General features: G+C 34.1%; 4 protein-coding genes across 6 annotated transcripts; 2 read left to right on the forward strand and 2 right to left on the reverse strand.

The window, feature by feature from the left end:
- Positions 1-1,126: 1,126 nt before the first annotated feature.
- LOC120358895 lies at positions 1,127-2,475 on the reverse strand. Its single transcript, XM_039454637.1, has 2 exons — positions 2,260-2,475; positions 1,127-2,095 (listed from the first exon to the last, which is right to left on the reverse strand). Exon 2 carries the CDS (start codon positions 2,087-2,089, stop codon positions 1,316-1,318), a length of 774 nt encoding a protein of 257 aa, XP_039310571.1. The 5' UTR covers positions 2,090-2,095; positions 2,260-2,475; the 3' UTR covers positions 1,127-1,315.
- A 143-nt stretch (positions 2,476-2,618) lies between these two features.
- LOC105203918 (cysteine-rich hydrophobic domain-containing protein 2) lies at positions 2,619-9,582 on the forward strand. Its single transcript, XM_011172842.3, has 4 exons — positions 2,619-3,193; positions 3,564-3,774; positions 3,928-4,044; positions 4,144-9,582. Exons 1-4 carry the CDS (start codon positions 3,075-3,077, stop codon positions 4,192-4,194), a joined length of 498 nt encoding a protein of 165 aa, XP_011171144.1. The 5' UTR covers positions 2,619-3,074; the 3' UTR covers positions 4,195-9,582.
- Positions 9,583-9,727: 145 nt separating this feature from the next.
- On the forward strand, positions 9,728-14,591 carry LOC105203919. Of its 2 annotated transcripts, none has more exons than XM_026137117.2 (7): positions 9,728-10,076; positions 10,274-10,458; positions 10,532-10,704; positions 11,736-11,949; positions 12,487-12,669; positions 12,743-12,914; positions 13,372-14,591. In XM_026137117.2, the coding sequence occupies exons 1-7, from the start codon at positions 9,976-9,978 to the stop codon at positions 13,667-13,669; spliced, it is 1,326 nt and encodes a 441-aa protein (XP_025992902.1). In that variant the 5' UTR covers positions 9,728-9,975; the 3' UTR covers positions 13,670-14,591. The 2 variants fall into 2 exon arrangements, with proteins under 2 accessions (XP_025992902.1, XP_039310567.1); XM_039454633.1 differs by having other exon boundaries at positions 10,560-10,704.
- On the reverse strand, positions 13,888-18,516 carry LOC105203920 (SH3 domain-containing protein 19). Of its 2 annotated transcripts, none has more exons than XM_011172845.3 (6): positions 18,360-18,516; positions 17,663-17,741; positions 17,178-17,307; positions 16,322-17,086; positions 15,973-16,236; positions 13,888-15,897 (listed from the first exon to the last, which is right to left on the reverse strand). In XM_011172845.3, exons 1-6 carry the CDS (start codon positions 18,379-18,381, stop codon positions 15,769-15,771), a joined length of 1,389 nt encoding a protein of 462 aa, XP_011171147.1. In that variant the 5' UTR covers positions 18,382-18,516; the 3' UTR covers positions 13,888-15,768. The 2 variants fall into 2 exon arrangements, with proteins under 2 accessions (XP_011171147.1, XP_011171148.1); XM_011172846.2 differs by lacking the exon at positions 18,360-18,516 and adding an exon at positions 17,960-18,301.
- Between the last annotated feature and the right edge of the window lie 1,047 nt (positions 18,517-19,563).

Here is a 19,563-nt window from a genome sequence, read left to right on the forward strand (position 1 = left end):
ACTCATAAACAAAGTTTCAGAATATTGGCAATGTTATTTCTTTATAATTTCGTTGATATAAGTGGAAATGTACTGCTACACCATAAAAATACATTTAAAATTTAAAGTTGAATAACTCGTGAACCAGTTAGAGGATCGAATTCAAATTTATGTGAATAAACATGTGTTCTAATAAGTTTTTTGAATTCTTCGACATCAATTAATGTTCTCCGTTTATTGCTGCTACGATCTTATCATCCTTCAACATTGTGACATGGTTGCCTTCAACATTATACACTTCTACTTTGTCTCGCGTGAGCTAAAAAATGTTTTTATTGCTGTATTATTAGGTATCGATTACAGGACTCGAACGTTTGTAAAAAGTACACGGAAACATATAATACCTTATGTATAATGTAAGCCATAATTTTCTTCGGTCATATTAACCAAAGAATCTCATTATTCTTTGATTCGGATTTCGGAGCAAGGTGGAGAGAGTTGTCAAGAGTGGTGGAGTGGAGTGGAGGGTGGAGAGATCGACGAGTTGTGAACGAGTCGAGTAGATCACACTCTCCGCAGTGCGCGTCGTACATGGTCGTACATCGGCAGTGATCGACAGTACCGACAGTACATCGGTAATCAGTGGGTATGGACACTTCCGTATATTAAAGTCAAGCTGTATTTCTGCGCCATCTGGGCGAATAGACAAATTTTTGGAACTAAAAGCTTAGGATTTCTACTCGATCGGTCATTTGAGTCTTTTTTAATAAGTTTTATTCTTTTTCCATACCCTAGGATTGAACTTTTATCACGCTTCAGCTTTTCTCTTTTTCTTTTCATATTAAAGAGAAAAAGAGAAAAGGTAAATCGTGCAAATGTTCAGTCCTAGGATATGGAAAAAGGAACAAGCTTAATAATTTCATATAATAAATATTGTATTTTATATTAATTTATTACATGTAATAAAAATCAACACTTATATATTTTTAATGTATTTTTATTTAATAAAATATTGTTTGTATACACAAAAAGAGATGTAATAATCATAACTTATATATGCATATACATATCATATAATCATATTAATACAATAGTATAAAAAATAATTATTATTTTATACTTATAATAATACATAATTGTATAATGTATATAATAATGATGTATACAATAATAATATATATAATAATTTCTAATAGTATATATAAGGATTATATAATGTATATGATGTATATAATTTTTAATTATTATAAATTTTCTGTTTTCCATGATTATGAATCAATTCCTATGTTTTCTAAAAATAATGAAGCATGTTCATCATATACTCGTTAATGCTAATTTAATTTTTGTACAAAATTTTGAAAAAATTAGGCTTTTTTCTTATGTTTTTAATTTGCATATCTATAAATATTTTTTGTGTATTACTTAGTGCAGAATATTTTTTCCAAAAATTAAGAGTACTAAATTTAGTAGCATACTTCAGCCGTTGTTTGTAACTTATCAGATTCTTACGCAAGGCATTATTTGGTTTTGTAAGCATTCTACATTTATCGTACATTTCTTTCGCTATTGGATTCAAGGACTTCTTTCTAGTTATATTGCTAAGTATAAGTCTATGAATACGGCTTATAGAACTTTTAGACATTGTTACGCTTAGATTAAACGGTTGTGTTGTTTGTTGTTCCTCGTCAATATTTACATGGTTTTCCAAAGTGATATTTTCTTCTTGGACTTGACTTGTACTAGGTAGATTCATACTAGGAGAAATATCAGCTTCAACTGTTTCAATTATTTCAGAAATTTCTTGGATTTGATTAAGTTGAGAAACTTGATCACTTTCATCTGTTCTAATTATTAAATTTTGATTTGGAATGGCATTATGCTTTAATCGTCTACGATGCAAACTAAAAATGTACGAGTTTTCATTAAAATGTAAGTGGCAAATTCTACATTTTCTAATTTCTTCTGCTGGTAGATTTGATATCCATGGTATTGATATTGCCTCTAGCCATTTTTTTAAGAGGAGATTATTTTTAGGAAAATAATGTCCAGGAGCTCTAGCAGGAGATGAGCAATATGGAATTATACATTTCCATCCCACTTTATTGGCCATTTTATTCTAAAGTTAAATTGTTCAATAAAATAAAATTAATATTATAATGCAAATGTTTTATATTCAAGGAAAAGATTAAAAGATTAAATTAAAAAAGATTAAATTATATGATATTATTAAATTGTTATTCATATTTAATATTAATATAGATAATTTATATGTGTACATACCTAACCTAAAAATATTTAAATTTTTTTAAATATTAATCCCCGACTGTTGTATCACCGGAACGATCACACCTACAAATTCGATGGGAGGAATACAAACCACAGGACGATATTACTCGTCCCAACAGGCTGATTGTCTTGGAGCAAATATTTTAAAGCAAAAATATGACTGATTTTAATATGACTCCAAACGGACTTTACCACTTGACTGCACTTGACGACATAACATGACATGACCGATCGGGTAGAAATCCTGAACTTTTAGTTCCAAAAATTTGTCTATTCGCCCAGATGGCGCAGAAATACAGCTTGACTTTAATATACGGAAGTATCCATACCCTGATCAGTAAGACACGAGCGACGACCAGTGACGACGTTGTCATACATACGGTGATACGCGAACGCTAACGGTGGACGGTATCGCGACTGATCGCGACTGTTGTAGTTGTCGAGAGCGCGCTTAGCGTTTGGCCTAATCCGGTGGGCTCGTGGCGGAGGAGATGATCGTCGCTGGCGACAATCGCGACAGCACGAGCGTAACGACGTGCCGGGAACCCACCGGTTTCGCGGCGGCGATGTGAGCGAGAGGGTCGCGCTCGCGAGAGCGCCGTGCGGCGTCGTCGTAGTCGTCGTCGTCGTCGTCGTTGACGACCAGCAACCACGACGACCTGGCCAGCCAGTCGAGGGGTAGGAGGTGCGCGCGCGCGCACAACACGTCGCGACGGCTGCGTTGCCGTCGTCGTCGCTGAACGCGATATATACGCGCGCAACTCACGTCCGCACGCGGCGGGAGACGGCGAGTCCCGAAGGGGAACACGATGGCGGACTTCGACGCGATCTATGAGGAGGAGGAGGAGAACGAGCAGCACCTGGAGGAGCGTTACGTCGCGATGGTACCGGACCCGATCGTGATCCGCGGGGCTGGCAACATGACGGTGTAAGTTTTAGCCTGAGAAGCGCCACTCCGAGAGGTTCTTTGTTGTCTGGTGGAGCGTTGGGAATAGGAAGGAAGGGGAAACAACGGGGGGATTCGCGCTTCCATAAAGAGAGGCAAACAAAGCCACCTGATCTTGTTGATTACGACCGCGTCTCTCTCGTTGTTGCTCCGATGTTGACAGCGTCACTTTTTTTTTCCTTAACCAAGAAAATGCATATTTAGTGCTTCATGATTTTGCATAATTAAATTGTTGCTTACCTTGAAGTCGAGCAAAGATTTTTATTCCCTTTTTTGTTCGAAGGATTTTCAATCTGCAAAAAAAAACATTTAAAAGAACATGTTATTGATCTGTGGAATTTTTTTGTTTCAGATTCGGTCTCAGTAACCGCTTTGAATCGGAATTTCCCAATGGCCTCTTGTCCCGCGTAGCTCCAGAAGAGTTTAAAGCGACTGTTATGAGAGTGAACAGTGTATTGAAAAAGACTTTACCTGTTAATGTTAAGTGGTTATTCTGCGGTTGTGTATGCTGTTGCTGTACCCTAGGATGTTCTCTGTGGCCTGTCATTTGCTTGAGCAAAAGGGTACGTATTAATTGAAAAATGGTCTCAATTTATGGAAAATTTTTTACATTGCTTTGCATTAATTTACATTATAAAAACAAGTTACACAATTGAATAGCTTTAATTAGATGACAATGTATGTACAAGGTTTTAACTTGCTCATTATCTTTCTAGACTCAGCATTCGTTAAACAAGTTGTTAGAGTGGGAAAATAGTAGGCTCTATCACAAGCTCGGTTTACATTGGAGATTGGCAAAACAAAGATGCGATAGCTCCTCAATGATGGAATATGTAAGGCACAATGAAATTATTATATCTTAGTATTATTGTATCTTAGAAAAATCTTAGGTAAGTGTAATTTTGATGATTTTGTTTTTCTTGATATTGCAGGTTCTTTTGATTGAATTTATTCCAAAGATTCCAATCTATAGGCCTGACTAAGCGATGTCGGGTAAATTTATGCAATTAAATAAATGCAATTGAATATAAATCTTGTGCAAATAATCAGTGCAATGTGCAGCTAACGTGCAGAGAAATGCAGAGAAGATAAAGTGCCGCTGCGACGATATAGGTACTTTTCTGGTACTTATGTAATACATATTTTTGTAAATATGATGGGTAGAAATCGTAGATCTTATAAATATGGACTGGCAATTGTGTTATAGTTTTTGCATTGGAAATAGAAAGCGTTCGAAATTAGTTGGAGACATGTGCTTTAATATTATATCAGAATTAAAAATGATTGCTTATTTGCTACAACATCGATATAACCTAAAAATAATTGTTTTTTAATTGTTTGAAAAAAAGAATTCTAATGAGAGAATTTAATTCTCACTAAACGAAGAACTAATAATACTTTTATTCTCCTACAATCAATAGATCAAATCATTATACCAAAATCACATTTGAAAGTATATTACAAAATTTTGATAATTTAAAACATGCCAACAAACAAATTTTGATGATTCAAAGCATGCCAATTTTAAAACTTTATTTTTTAAGTTGTGTCATTATTAACGAATGAACAATATATTGTAACAAAGAACAAAATAAGGTTTTCTTTGAAAATATTAAATGTAGATAAATAAAAATATACAAAATAAAATTTTGTAAATTTGTAAGAGGTGAGAACTTCAATGAAATATTCTATAATATAATATTAGTCAAGCATAATTTTTAGACTCTTTTCAAAAGAAAAGTACGGACACTTGTTTACATTGACAGGCTTGTTTGCATTGCCAATACATATCTATAAGGTCTATGGTAGGAATGCATAGTACAATTATTCGACGTAACGAAGAATGGGTCACGTCTTATAGAACGAAAATTATAAAAAGAAAGAGTCAGCTGCTATTTCTTCACAATTAATTTAAACGTTAAAGAAAATATTACAAACAAATCGAATAATTATTTTCTCGGAAATATTCCTTATTTCTGTTTGGAATAAATACGATCATAGATTCTCGTGTCATTTAATATATTTTTAAATTTCATTGCGCTTGAAACTACTCGACAGCTTTATTTATCATTGTTTAGTCGTTGCAAAAATAATCTCATCATTTTTTTTTTATTAAGTTCTTTTTGTAACATTTGGTCATCTATACTCGTCAACTAGGGTTTAAGCTTTTTCAGGTAAGAAATTAATCTGATTCAGTACAACGAATGTATTAAAGTACGGATAATAACGCGTCAAAATGAGTCACGTTAATCAATCTGTCTGATCGTATAATGCAACACGCGCGCGCGCTCATGTTGTACATACATACGTGTACATACATAGAAACTTATTTTAACTGTAGGTTAATTCCTTATCACGGTGATATTAGAAAGTATGATATGTAAAGCACAGCTTTACTTTCTGATACAAATTTGACAAGATATTTTAACACAAAAGAATCATTTGGGACGAAGTTCGCGTTGTCATGTGCGATTAAAGTATCGACATAGATTATAGAAGAGATATAAGTAGCAATCGCTGATAAATATAAAATATATTGACGAGACGAAATTTTAATTACGAAACGCACCAGTCTATAATAGGGCAAACAGTACACAGCTGTAGAATAGCATCAGCGCAATTACCGGGCACAGAAAGACATAGCGAATATTGTAGAAGACTGCCATGAATGAGCTCATTGATTCTTGTGTTTTTCTTTTTTGCTGTAGAAGTTAACATTATCAATTTTTACGCTTACATCGCTGCATAATATTGTGTCCGCGTGTGACCTTAGAAAAATGATTAGCGCACGGACATTTCTGTCACATATCCGTTTTCATTTTAAGAGTAATGTTTAAACTAGTCTTAAGAATGGTGAAATTGTTCATTAATAAATTTTAATTTTATGGCTAATATATTTTAATTTACTTAAGTGGTACTGCTCTATCATAGTACTGTTTACTCTATTCTTGTTAATAATATATTGCTTCTCATATAAAACAGGGATAGGATACTGAAATATCAGAACAATGTCTCCCATGTAAAGGAACTTTGTTGTGTAGGCACTATTTTACATTATACAGTTCAATATGGTTCCGTACAGATATTTCTCTATTAACAACATGTCTCATATGCGATTAATGGATAGATCGAGCAAATTTACTAATCTCGCCCAGGCGCCCGCAAAGCATAAAACGGTTGTAGGAAAATACGCAAAAAAGCATGTGAAAATACTGCAAGTGTTTCTGTTGCTGTTCAGTGGCTGTGATCGAGAATAAAAGACTAGCTTTGAATTTGAATGTGTATCGCAAACAGCTACACATAACGCCCGTGCTTTATCTTATGCGGTTTTACACGTAAAGCCTTTTATAGAATACCAGATTTATACTCTGTTTCTTTAATATTTGTACTTATTCTATAGAATAATTAAGTCAAAGTGACAAGCGTTGCATTAGAGGCGTCTGTCGTGTAGATTCATAATGCTATATTGCCATATCTGATTTCAATCAAATAGGTATTTAATCCATTAATTATCGATATCTTGAAAAATGGTGCAAACAAATTTATATGTATAGATTCTCATTTCACTCGATGGAAATATTGTGGAACGATTATACTCTCGATGATCTGTTGAATAGTTGTTAATATGTCGAATAATAAGAGTGTCATAAGCGATCATAAAAATCACATTGTCATATTTTCGGACACGTGTGTACTAACAAATTGTTATATGATTATTATTTTTCCAATAATTCTATAGCGGGCAGAAGTGTCGATATTTCTGTATGTAATGTCCTTTTAATCGATCCATTGAACAAATATTGAATTTTATATATATATATATATAAACATATATATAGAAACCGAGATATAATGTGTAATGGAATTATGCGTATGTGCTTTCCAAACTGGCTATCGCGATCCTCTTGGTAGCGTATAATAAAATTAAGGCTGTGTTAAATCGGTCAAAGTGAGGGACGCAGAATACGGTTCTAAACTATGCTTAAAAACAATTCTCGCATATTATTAGGAAATGAAGATTACTTAATATATCGATAAATCAGATTTTCTTCCAATGTTCGCGTTTTCTTAAGAGGGTTTTCCATTTTATCGCACTGATTTTTTAGAAAAGTGAGTGAATATTTTTCGAAATTATTTTTTACCCTTTATTTATCATTGTTTGAAGATTGATTTTTTTTAAGTAAATTTTTTTTTAATGGCCACAAGTGTTCTGATCAAAATAATGCATGAGGTTTTAATTTCAGTCTAGATACGAAATTATGTTTATCGATGAACCGTGTAGCGATTAAACGGGTTTACTATTAATAAAGCATTATTTATATATTTTATTTAAAAATATAGAAAATTATTCTTTGAACAATAATTAACAAAGAACAAAAAGTAATTGTGAAAAATATTTACCAATTTTATTTAAATTTTCCTAAACTTGAAAAATTAAAGCAGAAAAACCCTCTTAAATACCAAAAACGGTCTAATTGCGCTTTTTCGAAATATGTACACCAAGTATAAGAAAGCAGATAAATGCATGTAATGTTAGCCACGCTCAGTTTGCAAGTGATGTAACAACACATACACTTAGTTTGTTAATTTATTAATATTTTAATATACAGTTATAAAGGCCACGTATACTAAAAAATTAAGTCTATATGACTTATATATGTATATTGTCTACGCGAAAATTTACATAATCCTTTCTTTGCATAGACCATGAACTATGTAAACTTTGTAAAAAAAAAGGAACAAACAATTTGTTTTCCACGTTGACGTTTTTATCATTGTGCACAAATTAATATTTTAGATACAAGAAAAAAAGAATATTAATTCCTAACATCAATTAAGCACGATAATTGCAATGTAACATCAAGGAAATAACTACAAAAACTAATTGCTTATTTCAAAGATAATAACAGGCAAATTGTTTTATATGTAGATGATAGTCTATCTAGATTATGATACATGATGACACGTAATTTGCATAGTCCACATAGACATAGATGATTGATGTTTTATGCGTAGTTTTTCTTGAACGGTTGGTTTAATAACAAAACTCACTTTAAAAATTGTGCATTTTAACCGAGTACACTTTAATAGTCTGAAACTATTTTTCAATTTGCATTGTTTTGCAGAGAAGCTCAGCTAGTATCGTTGGATGAATGAACGGAGAGAGAAATATCAAAGCACATCATTCGACAAAGATTTTTCGATTTGCTCATATCATTCAGTGCACCGCTCATGAATGCCCATATAAATATATAAACTTATATTTATTTTAAATTATAAACACAAACAGATGTATATCGCAAGGAAGCCAATTATCTGAAATTGGTTTAGTTTCTAGATCTGTTTCATTTATTATTACTTGAGGGATGGAATATATCACTCCAAAGAGAGAGTGGAAATATTTTTTCAGTAAGGTTTTGTGTGCGGATTTACATAGATATTGATGTTAAGGCGTAAGAGTGTGTAACAGTAATGTAAATAAGAGATGATGAATCCGCGAGGGAATGTACAGCGAGTCGAGATTTATAATATTAATGATTACATTACGGAACATCAAAGGAAAGGAATATATTTTTGATAGAAGAGAAATGTGTGCGTAATGATTATCGGAAAATTTGAATCTAGAATTTGTTAAATTTACGTTTCTCAGATTGAATATTTTTTTTAATGCAACTTGCGTATATCACGAAGAGATATCGAGAAGATATCGACGACAATTTAATCAATACGAGTAAATTACATAACATCGCATATCACGTTACATTAAACTAAATATATTAGTTACATTAGATGTAACTTGCCAAAGCATTTATTTACCTAACATTTTAAAGTTGAAGTCAATAGGCGAATCGTAGTTGCAAAAGCGGCTAATAGTGAAATTATTGTCGAGCTATCGTGGTTTCAACATGTGCCTTTTACTCGTGAATTTGTGTGAATCATATAAATGTAAATATTATATGTTAATATTACATGTTAAGAAATATATTTGTATAGAATGAGAGTGGTTCCTATATATATATTATGCATAAATGATATAATTACCCGCAAAAAAGCTCGCGATATCGTTGCACAAGATTACACGACGAATCGAAATAGCATATCATCAGTTCGTAGTGGATAGAAGCTATCCCTTCAGAGCATTATAACATTGAGATGCGAAAATGTGAGATACGACGTAACGAGATATACGTAAATATATCATTTCAAGCTTTTGATTAACAGTCGATATAATGCAATTTATTGTATAACGACTAATTGTTTTCCGCTACGATTATCTTTTATACACATTGTTTGTTAGCCACGTAAATTTGTGTAAAATACTGTGTTAATTGTGTTTTTCAGTTTGAAATAAAACATACGATTGTATAATAGAATATATATTTCAATATTTAATGCCGAATGTATATCTCTAATATTTAATGTGTTTCTATTAGTCGATGTTGTTTCAACCACTGAAAATTAATGCATGCGGATTCTTAGTTTTCAATATAATGGTGTTTTCTCATTCAACTTCAATTGGAATTTTATTTATATACATATCGATGTTAATGTACTCCCAGTGGAGCAACGTCCAAGCAAGACTGTTTACTTCGAAATTAGAATACGTCACATTATGATAATCGACAACAGATGCTTTGCAGCTTCTAATTAAAGAAGCCCATTGTTAGTCGTATCTGTGCTACAGGACAGATAATTCTTCTTCGAGCATAGTATCAGAGTAGACACGAATTTAGGTTCTCGATTTGTCACGCGCTCAATGAAAAATGATTTTACGTAATAAAAGTATCCGATCGTTGATATTCGTTGCAAGTGTTCTGTCAGTGAATTCTACCGAGCTTTTCTCAACGTACAATGCCTCCCCTAGGTAAGCAAGTTCCATCTATTATCTACTTTTTGTTTTACATTTTATAAGTAGTTGAGTCTCAATTAATAAATAAAAATAAATACATTGTTTCATTATATAATATTTTAATTTTATTATATTATAATTATTACGTGATACGTTTTATAGATTTTTTTTTATGCTCTCGTTGAATTATTGTTGACCCTACATCCTTTTAGTTTCAGAGCCGTTTCGAAGTGTCCCTTGCCAATAACAGTTCTGGATTTCATTCGCAATTCTAGTCAGCCCGATTTAGAGGCCAAATGGCCCTGCGAAGTACGCTCGTATTGGTTGTCGTTACAGCCGTTCGTCAGATCCGTCCGTTTCTTGCTCCGCTATGTAACGCCATTTATTATAATACTCGGTAAGGAATGTCGCGATGCCCATCGTATAATTCTCGACTGTTCTCATAAAATGTTGTAACTCACTTCGTATAGGTGTATTGCTAAATGCTGTATCTTTTAGTATGTTGAGCGCACCTGTGCTATGTGACTCCAATTTGTCACTTTATCTAAGCGCGCTCGCTATATCGGACAATGGAGCGTTAATATTCAATTATGCCGTCAGTGTCGCAAAATCACACTCCACTTCCGTTAACGATCTTTTTATGGTAAATATCCTTTATGTGTATGTGTGTGTGTGTGTGTGTGTGTGTGTATGATCGATTTTGTCTCGTTGCATCTTCGCCGGTCCTCCCACTGCGAAGAAATTCATCTAGATGGAATAAACGAACAAAATCAATTTAGTTGTCTCTCGTTAGAGATAACTATAACATCAATTCTTCAAACGGTTCCTTTCAATTGGCTCAAGGTTCTCCTCAATTGACGGCCTCAAGTGAATTTCAGCATCAACTGAGAAAGATCTTAGCAAAGATCGAACTCGGGAATTTATATCGTCTTGTGAGTGAAACCAACCGAAAGGAATTGTTCAAAGAAAAAATTCATTTTATTGCACATGCATTGGCCTTAGACTCGACTGACTTCAAATTAAAGTTAATTAACATGTTGATTGTCATGATAGTTAGTCTACAACTAGGGTTGAGTAATCAGTTAAAAAGTTAACAACTTTTAATTTAATTTAATTTTTAACTTTATCAATAAGTTATTTTTAAAACATTTAAATTTTAATAACTTAATAACTTTTTTCCAAGTTAATGATTTACCTGTGTAAAAGAAAAAAGTTCCCATATCAAATAAAATAATATTTTATCTAAACTTAATTTAATAAAATATTAAATTTATTTGATGATCCATATTGTTACTTAGAGTAATTTAATTTAATTTAATTTATTATCTTACCCAACCCTATCTATGATCATGGCATCGTATCATGTAATTATCTGACCTCTCATTGCAGGGATCGGTGTGTACAAAATTTTTGCTTGTAAAATATAAATGTTATCTAATATAAAATTTTTAATATTAAATAGATTAAATGTAAATAGAACTTTTCTTACTTTATATTGTCATCCCTCTAGCTATTTATGTCATTCGAAGTTTTATATTAAATGGCATTTATTTTTTCAACAAGTGTTTTAAATTCGTTTATTCATCTCAACGTCTCAATAAATTTTGAAAGAAGATTGACACTGATCACGGGAGGATCAAAATTTGCACGACGCTCAGGATGATTTTCTTGCAGAACAGCAAGTTCCTATGCGGCGCGAATTCCGTGAGCATGGAACTTTTTCAATTTACGTCGACCTGGCTGATCGTCGCCCTCACGTGGACACGTGTCATCGCCGTAGTGTTTCCATTCGGGGCTCGCGACTGCCAGAATCGCTCCGCAATTACAATTATCACCAGCCTAGTCTGCATAAGCTTCATAATATCCTTAACGAAGCTATACTCCGGCGGTAAAGCGTACATTCCACACAATTGAAAAATTTGTGTTAAATTTAACGTCCATCGTGCGTTTCAAACAATTTCAAATTTTATAGTAATTTAATACAAGACATTAAAAAGTAGCACAAATATTATGTTAAAAATTAACGCAAAAAATGTAACACTTTGAAACATATTGTGAAAGCATATTTCTTCAAAATTTCATCAACATTCATAATAAATACATGTACATTTTATTTATTATTTTAGAACTGACGTTTCAAAATTATATTACTTTTTAATTTGCTCATTTATCCATAAATTGTGTCATTTTAAGAAATGTTGAATATTAGTTCACTACAAGATATTCAAATAACACAATCACATTATGTTAGATTAACACTCGGACATATCAAAAATTTAACACAAAAATTTTAACAAAAACCAGTCTTAACACAAATATAACATTTTTTTTAATGTGCACATCATTTTCCCCTTTGCGTCACTACGCCTCATTGCTCTCTTCCTGTAGTTTCTGTCAATGAGTTCTGACTTATGCTTACTTGTAGGATACGAGACCGATAGCGTTTTCGAATTTATACCGTGCCAGGAGAAGATAAAGCCATGGGGTAGAACCATGTACCTTTACATCGCCTTGTCCACGTGGCTGCCCTTGCTTTTTATATCGATCGGCAATTTGCTGCTGATCGTTCGCATGAGAAGGTCTTACAGAATTCACAACGAATTAACACGTAAGTCATCGCCGCCGATCGTTGACGCGTGACGTCGCCGCACGTGGAGATTTAACGGCGACCTTCGCCTCAGATAATTTTAGGTATAGAAGCAGTAACTCGAGCAGGACGTTGTTCGCGGTATCGATAGTACATTTGATCTTGCTACTGCCGCTGGGAATTGTCGAAACGTTGGAACTTTATTGGGACGTGATTTTAATCAAACATCCTGTTAATGCGGGAGAGAACGAGAGATATATACATTGGTATAATATCTTTCAAATTGTTCGACAAAATATAGAAATTTACATTACAAACGTTTCATGGTATAGTTTGTTATTCCGAATTAGTTCTTTTATTTGGAAAAAATTTATAAAAGTTATAAACTAATTGGTACATTTGTTTTGCAATATTTGAATATCATTTACAAGTTTTTTCAAACATTAGAAGAGATATTTTTGGCAATTTGTAAATCTATAGAAAAAAACTTTTCTTTCTCTCTTTCAACGTTTAAACTATTAAAAAATATCTAAACGAAAAAAATGTTTTTAAACCCAAAAATGAGAAAATTTAAATATATTGATAAAAATGGACATAAAACATTTCAAACTGATACATCTTTTATTATGAAACGTTTGGAAAACGTGTTTTAAATGTAAATATTTTTTTCTTCACTTGTTTACAGTGTATATATCTCAATACGGAAGTATTGTTATTTTTCAGGTTGCAAGAGAAGATGTTACTCAAATGGTGTCGCGGATTGTTCTTTCACATATATCACTGGACTTTCGCAATAAACTTTTTTCTGTATTACCTGACAGGAAAGAAATTCAGAAGCGTCGTAACGCAAAGACTGAAAAATTATACGGATACGTATCTGCCGTGCCACGGAAATGTCCTGAGATGCAACACGTGGAGTAATTGTCATAAACATTTACGATCTTGCAGCGCATTACTGACGAGGGCTGTTATGCGAAGTAAACAAAGTAATGCCAATGAAAGAAGCAGCAACGTTACCTAATTGTAAGAGCGAAGTACATCAGGAAAAAAACTGTATTCGATATAGAGTGTTACGTTACAGCTCATACATATAGTATACATAACTGCAGAAAAGATACATGTACAACTCAAAGCGATAAATAATTATCTCTTTTTTGATTACTTTATATACACATCGTATCTTTTTAATCGATTCCGGAAGCAATTTTTCTGGGAACAGAAATTTGATTCGAGAAAGAATTTATTTTTTTTTCTTGTTTATTTTGTATACACATGAAATGTTTACACATTAAACATTGCAAAATATCACATTGCATATTAGGCGTCTTTTGCATAATAGCGTAATTCTTACAAAGTAAATAGCAATTTAATTACATGTGAAGATGATTTATTATTACATTTTGACTCTAACTTTTCATTTTGTTTTTGCTATTCATTGTTTTGCATCACTCGCCTTTTCTAGTCTTATAAACTAACATTCTGGTCCCAATGCAGATCTTTGATGCAATCTGGGATATCATGTTAATACTGTATTAACGAGAATTTCGAGTGAAATATACAAGAGTAAAATGTATTGAACTCTTTTCAAATCAATATGAAATAACTTAAGATGATATACATATAGAGTTCACTATAAATTTTTTTCTCCTAAGATTTAGCTAATGACTTGGTATGTGTATCATGAAATATTCGAATTTCAATGCACATGCTAAATTAGAGTTTTATCAAACGTAATTACATAACTCGCATATGAACATAATTAAGTATACACATATACATTAATAATTACTCAACTTAACAGTACATTAAACGAACGTTATCTATACACTACATCATTGCCTTTCCCCGTTCTTCCACCCAATTATGCATTCACATAATATACATGTACAACTGTACCACCGTTGGTAACTTTTACTGAAATAAACTCTAAGTTAGACAAAAAATACATGTATATAATACATTAATACAGAAATCCAACATATTTATTTATACATAATCATCCTTCAATTAATGGATTTTTTTTCTTAACAAAAATCAATTTATATTTATAGCGCATAAATAAGGAAGATATGGAATAATTTCTTAACTTCATATATAAAGCATTAGATTTTCAAACACAATATATACAACGAAAAAATTATAACTTTGTTTCTATGCTAGATCTGACTAACAAAAGGTTCAAGAAGATAGTATCTAAATCGAAATTATCTAACGAAGACTGATTTTTTATTTGATTGTTTAGAAATCTATCTATCAAAAACAAATCTTTCAAATAATGTACAGGAAGAAGATATTTGAACCAAAATGGATTATTCATTCGTGTAAATTAATATTAATAATTTGTACACTTTGGCAGATCTGTTACTTTCTACCTTACATTGATACAATATGTTTAAATTATGTTTAAACAGCTGACTTCTGTATGTGCCAGAGAATTTCAAATATATACTTGCCAAAGTATATCCTTATATAAAATTCACAAAGATTTTTAAATATTTAAAATATTTAAAATTCGAGAACACTGATATTTAAAGAAACTCTGAATAGCACAATAAATAAAAAAATGAAATGTTGAAATATTCTGTTCATACGATTAGAAAAATGTAAAATGTTTAGTAAAAATTAAGCTCTCAGACGTTAGATGCGCACGTATAATCTCGAAATAAGAGAGAAACACAGTTCAGTACATGATTCATAATTTCAGCAGCATCCTTTATAAAATATTGCAAACAGTATAGGGTGCAAAATTTTTTCCGAGTTATCTAAAGGAATTGTAGATATCATCAATATATCGCAGATAATGTTATTTTCTAATTCCTAAAGATAATATCGTGATTATTTTCGAAAATGATCTTTGTTGGAACACGACGATAAAAACTCGTATGTATGATTCAGTCTTTCCATCAGTAAAATTTTATAAAAATTTTTTCTTTAGTGATTTGTACATGATCGAAATTATATACAGGACCATATCGAATCCATTTTTACACTTTCTTTTTTTATCACCATTCTTCGTAATATTTCATAAAGATGTAATTAACAATCCTAAATGTTTGCAATACAGAAGCTCTCGAAACAGTAAATTGTTAATACAATACAAAATATTTAATGAAAAAATGTTTAAAAATTACAATAATTACTCGGAAGTCTATTTACATAATTTACTGGAAATTGTCCCTTCCTACCGTTGTACTCACCATACAACCAATCTTTCGATACCCTTGATATGACTGTGATTTTCGCGCCCTCCTGAAACATCGCAATACCATTAGGAATATAATAGATCTTTCGTTCACACAATTACTTTGCCGTAATATTTAATACCTCAAATGATAAGTCGTCGCTGGTTTCTCCCGGAAAAGCGTAAAGCGCTGTGACCACGTTGTCTGATAAACCTGGCAAAGGTACTTTAATATCAATGAAACTAAGTGGAAAGATCCCCTGACGATTTCCTATTCTTCCTTCCAACCAGTCATCATTGACCTTCTTCACCAACTGCACAATATCGCCCTCCTTTAAAGCCAAGTCGGTCGGCTGTGTCGCTGAGAAATCGTACAGCGCAATACCGTAAGGTTCATTAGAATCTTCCTGTGAATTGTCAACATCATTAACAAATACGTCATATCTTTCTCTAAACGCACAAGTCATATATAAGCTTTAGGTTTACACTCACTTTAAAATTGCTGCCAAGCTCTGCCAAATAATTCGCAGGTAGTGCCGGCGGTGGAATCGTTGGCATGGGCGGCGACGGACTATCACTGTCCTCACCGTCATTGGGCCACGCATTAGAAAAATTCAATGTCAATGGTTTATTCATTGTGCCGCTACTCGAAACTTTGAAATTGATACACGCTTCCCTAGGGATCGGTTCGAGTTTCTTAAATGGTAATTTTGGCGCTGGAGGCTTAGGAGGTTTCGCTCGAATTATCGTAGGCATCGATGTCACGAAAGGTTTAGAAGCGATCGAATTGGAAGGCACTTGGTTCGCCATGCGATTGTTGGAGTTAAAAGGGAAGAAGTTTGCGCCGCTGGCGATCTGAGGCACATTCGAGCACGTGTCCTCGAGAGGCCCGAACGGATCTTGCATCGTTGTTTTAGTCTGCCATGGGTCATTTTGTACTACCTTCCTGGTGGACATACCGAAAAAGTCAAAATCATCCTCGAAGGCACTTTCCGTTTGCGATGTGTTTCCGCTACTCGTGAATACAGATGGATTGGAGTTTCCGTCACTACCGAAACTGTCGACGCTGACACCGTCACTCGAGCGTGTCGTGAACGTCGGCGACCCAGGCGGGCTGAGATCTATCAAAGATACTGTCGCGACTGAGTTTGAAGGCTGTGCCATTGAATTTTGTAACTGGCCTGTAGAACGCAATGGAAAAGGATTCTCCTGCTTTTTTCGTCCAAAGAAATTAGTCAGAAGCTCTGTCGGCCTGGCCTAGTGTGCAAAACAGAATATATTTATTAAAGTACTGTTGTAATAGACACTTCAAAAACTATTAGCACACTTCATAGATCACAATTCTTACTGGCTTTTTTGGTTTTTGATCCTTCTGGTACTGCGTGTGGTTATAATTGAATTTTGGAGGTGGTGGTCGAGGAGGTGGTTTCTTCTTCTGTCCAGGTTGTGTCGTTAGGGTACCTCCAAATATATCATTACTGAAAACACACAAGGTTGCAACGTTACCACAATGATACAGAGGCTAGAAAGGCTAGATTCTAAGTAGAATTTCTCATGGGCATCTTCAGATAAGAGGCTCATTATTTGCAAATGTGCAAACTACTTGTACATCTCTCCCTTTGTTCTTGACATCTAAACTGCATTCAGAAATCTTACCTGGGTGCACCTAGAAGTCATTTTAGCCCTGTTTAACATTTGAAACAACAAGGACAAAATATCTTAAATGTTTCTGAACTCAGCCTTGATTATACACTTTCTTCAGGTATGGACAGCATAAAATCTGCACAGCACACTGTCACAAAAAACAAACCTAGTGGGACGATGACGACATACCTGCTGCTCCAGATCGGATCTCTTTGCGTCGCACTCTGGCCCGGGGGACGAGGCGCAGCACGCGTCGGTATCCGCATGTCTGAAAGCAACAACGACAGACGACAATGATCAGAAGACTGGGCAGCTGGGCTCTGACGCACGATCGGTTCCTCGTACACGCTGGTACGCACGCGTTCGGTACGCGCGCGCGCCCACACACACACACACGCACAACAAGCGCACACACGCGCGGATAAGCGAGCGTAAAACGAAAATTTTCCAAAACAAAGTGCGTGGTTGCGTGACAGATGGACAGACCAGGACGGACGGTTGATGCGATGCGTATGTCTCAGCGTCGCCTCGCGATTTGCGGCGCACTACGTACGCCCACTTGACGCGAGTATCGCGACTATCGCGGCGATAAGCGGGACGCGAGCCAGTCGCGGCGGCGTGTGCTTTTATCTCGCGTTCGCCGACGAGATCGCGGGGCGATTCGGGGAAACGGCGGGCCGTAAGTTCGACGCGCCACCGCGATCAAGAACGACTCAACGGCCGGATGATTATCGCGACGAGAGGAGACAGACACGGCGGGCGGTGGAGGGTCGGATCGGGACCCCGATCGCGTCCCGGTTTCCGGGACAGACACCACTGACCCGCCGATCCTCGATTCACGCACGAAGAGAACGTCGACTCGCGGCGCCGTTACGTTATCACTCACCTGTTCTCACGTTCGCGGCCATTTTTCATTCGTCGCCGCGGCACGCTGCACCGCAGCGACGTCTTCGTCGTGGCAGCGTGTCTCGAAAACAGACGCTTTCAAATTTACGCTGTCAACGGCTGGCTCGTCACGCGCGCGGCTACATTTCCCTCACCCCTCACGGCACCACGTGATTCCAAATTTAAATGCCCGAATGTATCTTCCTGCATGCCATGTGACCTAATAGCAGGGTTGGATGTTTACGCGTGAAATATAAATAAATCTACATTATGCGCAGAATTGAGAGTACTAGTTAAAAAGTTAAATAATAAAATTAATAACTTTTAACTTGACTTGATTAATTTCAAATGAATTTTTAACTTCTATAGGTGCGTTCCGTTTTTCACGCAGAGTACTGCAAATCTGTAGATATATATAACGTGAAGTATAATATATGTAACGTGAACCATATAGATTGTCAGTACTCGCAGTGAAGAATTTCGAAACACAGCTTTTATTTACCACTACACTATATTGTGGATTTTCTTATTAGTAAAAACATACAAATCTTCAAGTAGTTTTTTCTTAGTAAAATAATAATTATAAAATTGAAATTTAATTAATTTACTTGACAATCAATTTTTACACGTCTGCATAATTTTTTTAGAAGTAAACAAAATAAAGGGTTAATTTTCCGAGTGTTTTATTTCCTTCTTCTTCTTTTTGTGCCAAAAGATTTAGAATCAAATCGATTGCGGACGGGGTCTGCGAGTGTCTTAAGCCGCCACTGACTTTTCTCTGCGTCAAAAGTTGCATTACTTTTATGAGTTGTGACGTCAGACTGGTAAAGAATTACGTAAATAATTCGCACAATTTACGCAAGTTGATAAAACACATACAGTTACTACATCTCGCGTCACACATTTCTTATCATCTTTAAATTAAAAATAAATCTGATCCAGTTAAATCCGAGAAATATTAGATCTTATGTCAATAATTTAACTTCGTAATAGTGTTTATCGCAATAATTTTTAATTAAAATTTCAACAATCCTCTTTAATATGAGCTCTGTTAGATTTTGCTTAATGTGTCTGCATTTATCAAAGATATGACTTTTTCTTTTAATATGCTGAATATATCGTATCAGCAGTGTTGGGCAAAATTTAATCAATTTATTAATTATTAATTATTAAGACTAAATTTTTAGTAGTGATAATTATTAATT

This window comes from Solenopsis invicta, chromosome 10 (assembly GCF_016802725.1).
Source record: "Solenopsis invicta isolate M01_SB chromosome 10, UNIL_Sinv_3.0, whole genome shotgun sequence".
Lineage (NCBI taxonomy): Eukaryota > Metazoa > Arthropoda > Insecta > Hymenoptera > Formicidae > Solenopsis > Solenopsis invicta.